The sequence below is a fragment of the Daktulosphaira vitifoliae genome, unplaced genomic scaffold (genome assembly GCF_025091365.1).
Source record: "Daktulosphaira vitifoliae isolate Bord-2020 unplaced genomic scaffold, ASM2509136v1 Scaffold_1, whole genome shotgun sequence".
Taxonomy (NCBI): Eukaryota; Metazoa; Arthropoda; class Insecta; order Hemiptera; family Phylloxeridae; genus Daktulosphaira; species Daktulosphaira vitifoliae.
The window spans coordinates 46,457,425-46,470,428 of NW_026099572.1; the positions used below are offsets into that span (position 1 = coordinate 46,457,425).

General features: G+C 30.1%; 2 protein-coding genes across 2 annotated transcripts; one reads left to right on the plus strand and one right to left on the minus strand.

Annotated features, from left to right (window-relative positions):
• The first annotated feature begins 861 nt into the window (after positions 1–861).
• On the plus strand, positions 862–1,797 carry LOC126893786 (uncharacterized). Its single transcript, XM_050664290.1, has 4 exons — positions 862–1,035; positions 1,135–1,267; positions 1,324–1,605; positions 1,670–1,797. Exons 1-4 carry the CDS (start codon positions 949–951, stop codon positions 1,795–1,797), a joined length of 630 nt encoding a protein of 209 aa, XP_050520247.1. The 5' UTR covers positions 862–948.
• A 1,812-nt stretch (positions 1,798–3,609) lies between these two features.
• Positions 3,610–4,227, minus strand: LOC126893791 (uncharacterized). Its single transcript, XM_050664302.1, has one exon. It carries the CDS (start codon positions 4,225–4,227, stop codon positions 3,610–3,612), a length of 618 nt encoding a protein of 205 aa, XP_050520259.1.
• Between the last annotated feature and the right edge of the window lie 8,777 nt (positions 4,228–13,004).

The following is a 13,004-nucleotide window of genomic DNA, read 5'->3' on the forward strand; positions in this document are numbered from 1 at the left end:
TATCAAACATCAAAGAGGTCACCGCACAGTAATGATTATTGTCGTATGAATCTTATCATCAGATGCNATTTTTTTTTCCAATAAATAAATTATTTATTTATTTTTGATTAAAGCTACCTCGTTTCGTCAAATCAGGCGGCTAAGCGTAGTAGGGCCAACAACAGCGCGGTTAGGTCGAAAAGGTTACCAATGATTTCACCGAGATCGATTCCGCATTGGAGCGGGGAGCCGTTTGGTTTTACCGGAAGAATGTGGAAAATTTCGCGAGCTATCGACATTTTCTATGGTATACCACAATCATCGGTGATATTCCGTGGGTCCGAGGATCGCGAAGAGGTCGCCAAGGCATTTGTGATGGCTGTAACTGAATTGACGCGCAACATTTCTAAATTGTTGCGCAAAACCAACGTTCCCATCCAAATGTCTGTCGATGATGTGCGCAGGCACGGGAGAAAGTGGTATGCGACTTGTGCCGCACGGCATTCAAGGATTCCAACCCCAAAGTCGCAGACCACTGCCATTTATCGGGCCGATTCAGACAGACGTTGTGCAATGCTTGTAACCTGAAAGTGAAGACGGTCAACTTTGTGCCGTGTTTCTTGCACAATCTTTCACGTTACGACGCGCATTNTTCTTGCACAATCTTTCAGGTTACGACGCGCATTTCATCGTCACTGAATTGGGGTACGACGATCAAAGGATTTCGGTCATACCGAATTCCGAGGAGAAGTATATTTCGGTCACGAAACACGTGACCAATAACTTCTCCATTCGGTTCGTCGACACCTTCCGATTCATGCCCTCCTCCCTGTCCACCTTGGCCGGTTACCTAATGTATCGTATCCACAAAANGACGTATCGTATCCACAAGAGCTGCATGACGAGCACAACGACTTGCCGTTCTTGCCTGTCAACGATGTACCGCCGGGTTCCAAAGAGACCAAACTCATGGCCACTTTGAAACCCAAACAGCGGTATGTCGTACACTATGTCAACTTAAAACAGGCAATCGCACACGGACTGCAAGTCGATAAAGTATGTGTAATTATCCTATAAACTATAAGCGATGATACCANTGTGTAATTAACCTATAAACTATAAGCGATGATACTAATATAAATATTTGTACTGCAGGTGCACCGCGTTTTAGAGTTTCAACAAAGTGCTTGGTTGAAACCATACATTGAGTTGAACACTGAAATGCGGAAACAGGCGGCAAATGCTTTTGAAATAGCATTTTTCAAACTAACGAATAATTCCGTCTTTGGTAAGTGCATGCTCAATGCTAAGGTGGGTTATTCGATATTTTTTTACATTTTATAGGGAAAACAATGGAGAACATGCGGAAACGCATCCGTAATAAGCTAATCTCCAGTCCCGAACGTCTAAGCAAGCTCGTAAACCAACCAACCTTCAACGACTGTATCAAATACGGTGAAAGGTTGTGCGCCGTCATAATGGACACAAAGATGGTCAAGTTTATCAAACCAATATACGTCGGTTTAGCAGTGCTTGACATTAGCAATACGCTAATGTACAAGTACTTCTACGACGTATTGAAACCACATTATGGCAGTGCAATTGAATTGGTTTACATGGATACTGGTGAGTACAACCGTACAGTAGAAATATTTTTTTACAACATTTATATATTTTTAATTTTTTTCAGACTCCTTCATATACCTACTCAGAGTAGGCGACTTCTACCAGGATTTAGCTGATAGCCCCGATTTACTAGTGCACGTGGACGCATCAACGATTGTATGTAGGACGTTCTCGACGGTGACAATTACTTAATTGTAACCAGTGATAACGACGTTATAATTATTATGTATAATTCAATTAATTATAGCTTCTGTAATAGTCAAGGACAAGTGTGGTGACGGCGGCCGCTACTTGACGTACACTATTTCAATGTAATGTATACATTAAATGATAAACTTAGTTACGACTCGGAGGTGCTGGTGGTAGGGGAGCGACTTTAAATGTAACANTAAAATACTATGTAAAAAATGAAAATGCAGACGCCTATGAACGTTATAATATAGCGGTACCTTTGATGTAGGAAATATGTTTACCTAAGCGTCTGGTTACCTATGATAAATTTCTTAGAATTTATAGTTGAACATTTAATAATACACAGACAGCGTTACAATTGTTACCATATAAAATTACAGAAGCTTATGAGCGATATAATGTAATGTTCCTCTTAATGTTTGAAATATGCTTATCGAAGCGTCTGGTAGTCTGGGTTATAATAAGGCGGTAACTTTGATGTTGGAAATAAGCTTAGCTATGCGTCTGGTAGCCAATAGTAAAATTGTTATAATTTATTTATTATATACATTCTATAGATGTGCGACAAATTAGTATAAGTCTTGTTTCATCACCACCCATTATAGGTTAGTTTAATTCAAGATTCATTACCCCTTCCTATGTAGGAATTGTTGACAGACACCCCTGTGGCGTTAATATTAAGCAATTGAATTACACTATTTCAATGTAATGTGTATGCTTATCAATGAACTTTATCAGTTCCGTTATCAGTTAACTGATAACGGAACTGATAATATTCATTGATTTGAATTGATATATTTGATTGAATATAATTGATATAGCATACACATTACATTGAAATAGTGTAATTCAATTGTTTAATATTAACGCTACAAAGTCTTCATCAACAATTCCTACATAGGAAGGGGTAATGAATCTTGAATTAAATTAACCTATAATGGGTGGTGATGAAACAAGACTTATACTAATTTGCCGCACATCTATAGAATGTATATAATAAATAAATTATAACAATTTTACTATTGGCTACCAGACGCATAGCTAAGCATATTTCCAACGTCAAAGGTACCGCCATATTATAACCCAGACTAACAGACGGTTAGATAAGCATATTTCAAATATCAAAGAGATCACTGTACAGTAAAATCGTATGAATCTTATCATCGGGTGTCAGACGCTTAGCTAAGCATATTTCAAACATTAAAGGTATCATTACATTACATCGCTCATAAGCGTCTGTAATTTTTTTTATGAGAACAATGGCAACGTTTGTCGTTATGGAATTTTATCATGGGTAACCAGACGCTTAGGTAAGCATATTTCCAACATCAAAGGTACCGCAATATTATGACTCATATTACCGTCAACATTTTATAATTGCTGTCTGCGTTTTATCAAAGTTATCTTTATCTAAGAATTTTATCATTACCTACCAGACGCTTGGGTCAGCATATTCCAGACATCGAATGTATTACTATATTATAACATGTCTGCATTTCTAAGAATTTTTATCATGAGCTACCAGACGCTTAGGTAAGCATATTTCAAACATCAAAGGTACCGCCGTACAGTAATAATCATTGTCGGCTATATTTTATGACAAAAAATGATATCGTTCATCGTTTTTTCACGCCTACACATTATATTATTTAAACTATTCGCTTTTGATTTATGTACTAAATAAATGAAATATAATAAAGATAAGGTATTAAAGTAAATAACACATTCCTTTAGAATAGCAAAATATATATTCAAGTAATTATTAGTATTTTATAAATAAAATTGTTTACATTATTTTTTGAAAATAACAAATTATAATATTTTATGAACTTCATTAGTCATAGGATTATATTCAAACATTTTGTCGTGTACAATTAAGCAATATGCTGTAGTGTTGGTCGGAAAATTTTCATCAGATTCAAATTCTAATCTAATATCTACAGGCGCATTTTTTAATTTTTCGTTTTGCCTCGAACAGTCAATGACAATGAGTGGAGCAATTGTCTTGAATTCTGTTTTTGTCAGCATTGGATACGTCATCTCCTTTTCATAGAACGCCTCTTGAAATTGAGTGTACATGTGATATGGTACAGCATATTTATCATTTGGAAAGTCCATTCGCAAGTTGTCGTAGGGGTACGATTCAGAGTTCAAGTACAATNAGGGGTACGATTCCGAATTCAAGTATACTTTTAGAGATGATAACGAACAATGGTCAAATCTACTACTATCTTTGTTTATTTTATTTTTTCTATCCACTTGAAATGCTACGATAACAAATCTCGGGCTCTCAGTCTGCGATGAAGTTTTCACAGTCCAGGATTGTTTTTTACTATTTGATATGCCGAGATATTCATATAGATCCCAACTTCGAAATGCTATTTGAAGCGGTGTTGAGGTTTCCGAGATTTTGAGCATATCTAACCGCATGGCATCCGACACACTTACATGTGGAACTTTCCATATAACTTTGTTCAAAATAATTTTACAACTTGATAAATTTTCATTTGTCGAGTAAATACAGTTTAAATCTGTACCACTCCGTTGCAATATTATGTCTTGACGACAATTAACGATGACGATGACACGCCCACTGTGTGACACGCCCCTCCCCCCGACCACGCTTACTCCAATAAAAGTGGGTGGGTGAAGGGGTGAGGCGGGGGTTCTAGAATCCCCTAAATTACCCTACTTATGTGATATTCTTGAAAATATTATTAAATGACAGTTAGTTATTAAATACTTTTCAGTTATATAAACTTTTAAATTGTTGTAGGTGATTAATTATAAATAAAAATGATTATTATTTTTTCACTTGCCTGATTCATTAACGTATCTAATAACATATTTGGTATAACAACCGTTTCTCGTTAATAGTTATCTGGGATTTCAATCCCAATATTAACCATAATTGTACTCATTTTTAATGTACATTGTTCACTAATTATGCACAATACTGTACTGATGTGAAATTCCAATAAAATCAATGAGTAAGGGTTACAAATTGTACGTAAGAAGGTATATAAGATTATTTATAATAATCACGGTCATCATATATATAAAGTGTTAGCAAAAATTGTTGTTTAATAGTCATTTTTTATGAAATAATATCTCGATAGCTACAGAAATCAGGTGTGTCGCATTACCACCGAAAACAATAATTGTTATTATTTGTGTATAAACCTGTCTCAAAAATTTAAAAATCACAAAAATGTAATACGCCAAGAGTAATTTAGAAATATGACAACAAAATGGGTTTGTAGGTAAATTTTAAAAAACAACGTATATAGAAATTATGAACATAAGATTTTTACGAACTGCTTGTCTTAATTATCGACATTAAATTATAATAAAATTAAGTATTCGTATAAAAATAAAAGCCATAATAACTCAATCCTGTAGGAATAATATCAAGGTTGTTAAAAATTTATTTATTAAAATAAATTTCTTTAAAACATAAGTAAACAATTTAAAACGTTTAAAATGTCTCATTAGACCACTGTAAATATTGAAATTATTGGTGTTATAAAAGCGTTTAAAACACTGTATTAAATAATGAGTGTTCAAAACAACCCTGAATAATGTACAATTTGTCAAAGCCGCTGATGACTTAAGTTAATAGAATAGCTTATTTTGCTTATTGTGTATAGAAAATTTAATAAAACAAATGATCGACGGCTTTATTGTTGGATTCCTCGAATTTTCTAACGGAGGGTGGTTATCATTTATCGATTACTTATCAGAACTTCGAGCCATTATGTTTTTTTTATTAGTAAATATTTTACCTATTACAATACAAATTATGACATTTTTATTATATGTGCATTCGCTTGTTTTCATTATAGTATAAATATAAATGTCCTGTTTTGTATGGAATAATGCGGGATTGATAAATTAAATATACAGGGTGTTCAGTAAGTCAGGAAACGGGTATTGTTTGTAACAATGAGAACAATAGAAACCCGTTTCCTGACTTACTGAACACCCTGTAGANAACGGGTTTCTATTGTTCTCATTGTTACAAACAATAAAACACATTCCAACAAATCATTAGAGGTGTCGCGGTTGTTTTTTATAGCAACAAACCAAAAAATAAATTCTCAATACAGTGCACAATTTTACATTTCATTAAATTTGAGAACACCTCTGGAACTGGTTTAGGTGACTGCGGTAACTTTATAGGCCAATCAATCCTCTGTATTGACAAACCAATAGACAGTACGAATAATCCTTTTAAAGAGTTTTATTACATATAAATATAACCCATATAAAAAAACAGCAACGTAANTATAAATATAACCCATATAAAAAAACAGCACCGTGAAATATTATTTGAAAATTTTGAAAGAATTCCGAAATGTTTTTTACTTGTTTTTCGTTTCTCAGGTGATTACGGCCTCGAGACTCGTATGTATGTTGCCGGAACAATCGAATATTTAATAAACATTGCCTGACGGATGACTAGATACTTAAGGTTATCCTATTCTCATGANCTAGATACTTAAGGTTGTCCTATTCTTATCAGGGAGTTGTACGAATGTGCCCAATGACGTATGCGCTCGACTGTTGACTTTCGTCTTTTTAACATAGTTTTCCGATGTGTTTTTCACTTGTTTTTCGTCTCTCGGATGATACACGGCCTCGAGACTAGGATGTTTGTCGCCGGAACAAACGAATTTTTTGTAAACGTTGCCTGACGGTTCATAAGACAGTTCACGTTGGCCCTTTAACTGCAAGGGAGCTGTACGAGTGTGCTTTATGTGAATATGCGCTCGTCTGTTTCCGTGCGTAGAAGGTACAATGTTTTCCGTAGAACCCATGTAATGAACGATTACTGTTCCGTTAACTTTCTGGCTGTTGTTAATGTAATATACATAATGTATAAAATCTTCGCTGTCTCTTGTAGATTTGTTTTAATAAAAATATTTTCAATTTTATAGGCTAGTTAAATATGTATGTTGCCATTAACAAAAAATAAAGTTTAAGCCCCTCCAAGTTATAAGGGATGATTTTTAAAGTAATTATTAGCTGATAAATCAAGAAATTAAATTTTGTTTTGCAATATTGTATTTATTTTGCGAGTAATCGAGTGGTTCATGATAAACCGATCACCCTGTATACAGATAATAATAATAAAATAACTTTGAGTTTCAAATATGAACAATAATTTTTAATGCACAAAAGTAAATCTTCACAAATCTATCCAATCAATTTCTTTCCTTTTATGATAAGTAAAACAAATTAAAAATAAAACAATTATCTATATAAGATGTACCAATATATATTGGTGTTAATAATATTGTAAATAAGTAAACGTATTTATTAACAATAAAAACAATATACGATTCAAAGTCAATATAAATAAAATTATAATTAATAATTATTAATGAATAATATGTTCGGTTCACTATCTTTAATAAAAAAAGTCATATTTTAATGTTTACTACACTATTAAAATATCAAAAATTTTTTATTCCTACAGATCATCCTTTGATAGTGGACTTTATGTATTTTTTAATATAACGGCATATTTGTATTTCAACATATGGTAGTGTAATATAGTATATTGTCTTTGAAGCAGGAAGTAAAACATTTTATTTAACATCGTTATGTTTTCTATAACTGTTACATAATTATTAGATATTATATCTGTAGACAGAGATGCAACAGTCTTAGTGGGGAAAACATACAGTAAATATTACTAGACGGGTAGTAAAGCAGCGGAAAGAATTTGTCTCACAAGTAGCTCCAAATAGAAATTTAGAGAAGATCGGACGGCAATGCAAACACGCTGCAGTGGACGGACAGTNTAGAAATTTAGAGAAGATCGGACGGCAATGCAAACACGCTGCAGCGGACGGACAGTGGCTTATGCGTCGGTAATTATTATTACATTGCAATATACAAGCAGATCCTAAATGGAAGTAGGACGACAAGACGGACAAGGCGCAGCAGACTGGCAATAGTATATACATTAGTAGTTATTATATTGACAATATATAGGATTTATTTGCGNTATTGACAATATACAGGATTTATTTGTGCTGATCAACGTTAAGACACAAAGGTTTTGTTTATTTACAAAGATAAAAGGTAGTGTTGTTAGAGATACAACTTTACAACGGATTTTAACATGAGGTGAACTGAGTTCTACAAAAGTTCAGTAAGAGTTCAAAGACCGTTACTCGGTTCAGCTATAAAACGCTCGATAACGGTTCAATAATCGTTCATTAGTTCAATAAAAGCAAGCTCTACGACGGTTTATTAGTTCATTAGCAGTTACGGTATTTAAAATTAAATTTATTGGTTTTTTAAATATTTAAAAATTTTATAATTTTAAAATAATAAATTGTATTACTATATATACAATGTATAAAATAAAATAAAATATATTATATGTATATATAAAGTAAAATAGTTAACCTATGAATTTTAGGTTTATTTTATCTTACATGATAATTAGTAAACAATCCATTCATACAATTTGATTATAATTAATATATATTAATAACAATAGATAATTTTTAATAAAAATAATGATGTTAGCAATGTCAGAGATTTATTTACTGTAACTCAGTTTGGTTGTTGTACAATATTTATCAAAAAAATCCAATAAAAATATTTTATCATAATAAGTTAATCACTAAGGTATTATAGAATTTAAACAAGGAATATATAGTTAATATTGGTACAGAAAATTGTGAAATTGCAATAGCTGATATATTAAAAAAAATATTACTGTGGTTATAAAAACAATTAGTAATTTTAATTTAATTTCCATAAAATGGAATAAAAGAAAATCATTGCCATAAGTACAACAAAAGGAGTAATACACATAAGTAGCATCCAATAAGATGGCATAAGATTGCCATGTTTTTTTTTTACTGTTTTTATTTTGATTCCTAAAGTGCTATATTTTTTTTTTGCTTATTAATAAAAAAACTGTGAAACAATCTAAGTAAATAAATTTGAAAAATCATTTACAAAAAAATAAAATGTAATTGAATAACAAAAAAACAGAACGATTTTATTGGTGTGATGCTTTGTTATTGTCAGAATGCTTAAAAATATTATCTATTATTTTGTTAAATGTTCTTTCGTGTTCAGGTATTATGATTTGGCCAGACATAGCATCTAAAAAATAAACAAACATTAGTACATATAATAACTAGTAAATATATTTGTATAGAATATACAAGTGTTCAAAAATTAAGGATATGGGTTACCAATGTTCGTAACAATTGACTTGTTTCTCTTTATTTATTGAACATATGGTATGTCTATACAACAGATGGACAGAGCACAGGCAAAACATGTTGTATAGAAGGGACTATTTCATAGAAGAGTGTGGGGATGTCATATCCCCCAAAGTTTATTAAAATCATAAGACGGAATTTTTAGAATAAATTGTAAAATTTTGCACCCATGAAAGCACTTTGTTGCCAAAATTAAGGTATTATAGTATTAAGACAAGAAATATATAGTTAATATTGATACAGAAAATTGTGAAATTGCAATAGTTGATATATTAAAAAATATTACTGTGAGGTTATAAAAACAATTAGTAATTTTAATTTGATTTCATAAAATGGAATAAAAGAAAATCATTGCCATAAGTACAACAGAAGGAGTAATACACATAAGTAGCATCCAATACGATTGCATAAGATAGCCATATATTTTTTTACTGTTTTTATTTTGATTCCTAAAATTCTATATTTTGTTTTAACTTATTAATAAAAAAATAGCGAAATAATCTAAGTAAATAAATTTAAAAAATCATTTATAAAAAAATAAAATGTAATTGAATAACAAAAATACAATACGATTTTATTGGTGTGATGCTTTATTATTGCCAGAATACTTATAAATATTATTTATTATTTTGTTAAATGTTGTTTCGTGTTCAGGTATTATGATTTGGCCAGACATAGCATCTAAAAAATAAACAAACATTAGTACATATAATAATTAGTAAATATATTTGTATAGAATATACAAATATAAAAAATTGGGTTCAAAAATTAAGGATAAGGGTTTCCATTGTTCGTAACAATTGACTTGTTTTTCTTTATTTATTGAACATGTTGTTTAGAAGGGACTATTTCATAGAAGAGTGTGGAGATGTTAAAGTTTATTAAAATCATAAGACAGAATTTTTAGAATAAATTGTAGAATTTTGTACCCATGAAAGTAATTTGTCGGCAAAATTCACTTCACACCCCCCTAAAATTTACTACTAGAATCGCTCCTGTATACAGGTTGTAGCATCATCTTCATCATTTTTTATCCAATGATTTTTTAACTGCTATTTAGAAAAAAATAAATATACTAGTTGTACTAAGATATAACCAGTATTTTTTCACTGCAATAAACAGAAGCAAATCTGTTTGGGATTTACACCAAAAATATCCATATTCTTTGAAACATTATGGCTTATTCAATGACAGCATTTTAACCAACATAGCGTGATCTGTACACACGATACCCCAAAATCATTAAAATAAATTTTTCTATGAAAAATGTAGTATAAATTAAAAAGTTATTTTTTCTTTGTAGTTTCAAAATTATTCTTCTAGACTTAGTTCGATTTACTAACGCGCTATCAATATATCAACATATTCAATTTGCATTTTTATTACAGTTTAATGTTCATACCACGAAGTACTTAAAAAATGTGAAGCTTATTAAAAGCTTGTTTAATGTTACCACAAAAACTAAAATTTCAGGCCATTTCTCTTGTCATACAAAAATCAAATGCTGTTCTCGTATATGCACTAAAACTTTTAATGGTAGCCACTTAAAGCAACAAAAAAATTTTCTGAAAAGAAAAAAAACAATTACTCATCAATTCCAATAAATTAAATTATGAATATACAATGTTACAATTATAGTTTAATCATTATTTATGTAGATGGTATCTTACCAGTATTAATATAGGCTCTAGTAATTGTATCCCAAATAATATAAATAAGAAGTGAAGATAAGAATACTTCAATAGAACGACCTTTCAAGTTAAATAAAACATGCTCCCAAAGAATAATTTTATTTAAAATAATATACCTATTAAAAAAATAAATAAGTTATAGAAACTAATTAACAACTATGCTTTGGGTATAAAATTTTTTATAAATTACTATTATATAATAGTAAATATACTATATTTATAATTTTTTATTATTTTAAATAAAAATATTTTAATGCATATGAAAATAATCTTTTAAAGTTATTTCATAAAAGTCAATAGATATTTATTCAGATTTCTGGAGAAGAAAAAATATAGGGAGTTCAAATATTTTTGTGTAAATGATAAATTATTATTAGTTATTGCACTTCTGGTTAATATGAACTCAATGTTCAAAAATGTTTATTGAGTTATATCAATTTATTATTAAGTGCCAACACATAAAGTTCATTTAATAACTATATAGAAATTAATCTTTTAATGTTATAGTATTTAAATGTTTGATCAAGTACATGACTATGCTTTGTAAAATATTTATTATACTTATTAAAATGAAATATTTTTTAAAAATTGGAAATTAAAAAAGCATGATATCCATCATCATTTATTTATTGTAACTATTTGATATAGTGAAGTAAACTTGACATGATATTTCATAAGAAGTATTTTATTTTTGTTATTATTTAAGTTATAAAATAATTGTGTTTTGGATATTGGGTATTTTAGACAACTTAGGTATATAGATTTCTGTTTTGGGAAACTACTATGAATAGTTTTATTTATATCTTAAAATTACTTAGGTTACATGTAAGCCTGTCCCTCATAGATTAAAATGAGCCCTTTATTGGTTGACTTGTGTAAAAATCTTGTTGATTTAATTGTATAAAGGTTACAAATAATTATTGAAATGAGTCGGATGAAAATCTTATTTAATGTAAAACCCTGTGTTGGTCGAGACAAAACAGTTTGGTGGGTGAGCGCCGGTTTTCATCTCTTCAACAAGAGCGCGACATGCCACAACTGGTTTATCTGTTGGGGTAGTGTATGGCAGTGGTCGTGAAGGATTCATTCGCGCGCTCAATTAGTCGGCCGTTTCGGTAATATCGACGCCAGGTTTTTTTGGGTCGAGTATTGCCTTGTCGCCACAATTCAATTTGAGTTGCTTAACGGATTGTTTTATATGTTACGGTGTTTTTTTGTTGCTTTCCCTGCATCTGAAGTGTTACAGTGTTCATCACCTTCAAACGGCAGTGGGTAATTATCAAGAATTTTTTATTGCTTATTTTAACGGATTTACAATCCACATAATATATTTATTAGTTATAAAAAGGGGATATATGTTATTTATTTTATTAGTAATTTGTGCTAATTTCATTTATCATTGGCTCTTGTTGTTTGTTATTTTTTTTTATAATAACTGAAAATATCATATTGTGATTATTGTAAATGTTGTTTTTTTTTCTATCTAGTATATTGTAAGGCTCATTTTCCACATTTTTATATTCTCCTTTCCTTCCGCTAAGGCATGGCCAAAATACGTATGGTCAATCGTATGTATTAAACAAACTAAAAGATTACAAAATCGCAAATTGCCGATACTAAAAAAAATATAGCCGGCATTGCACACCCTGTTAATTGTTAAACGGTGAAAACCTTAAACTTAATACTTTTCATTTATTTAAAATTTGAAGTATTGAAATATAATTCTCATTCAAATAGATGCAATTCTTTTTAACTTAAAATGTTTGATAAATTTAAATTATTCAGTAGCACAATAGAGGGATTTTCATTAATAATAAACAGTTTTTTTGAGATAATATTTCAATGTATACAATGTTGAGAAATATATAAAATGCACCATTTTAAATATTGGAATGCAGAAGTAATTTGTATCACATGTATGAATAAAAATCAATAAATAAGACGATTTAAAATAAGCTAGAGCCGAACCCAAATAATTGGGATAAAGGCTAAGGATATGATGATAACGTCAATGATGTATGATTAAAAATGTTAAACATTTTAAGCTCATGGAAAATCTTGAGGTGTACGTTAATAACTTAATAACAACATAACTAACGATAGTACTTTATTAAAATAAATAATTTTGCATTATAATTAGAATTAATCATAATACAAAATGCGAAAATTTAATATATAATTTACTACATGTATCTATTACAATTACAATAAATGTAGTTACTAAAATGTATGATTATCTTTAAAAAATATATATATATAA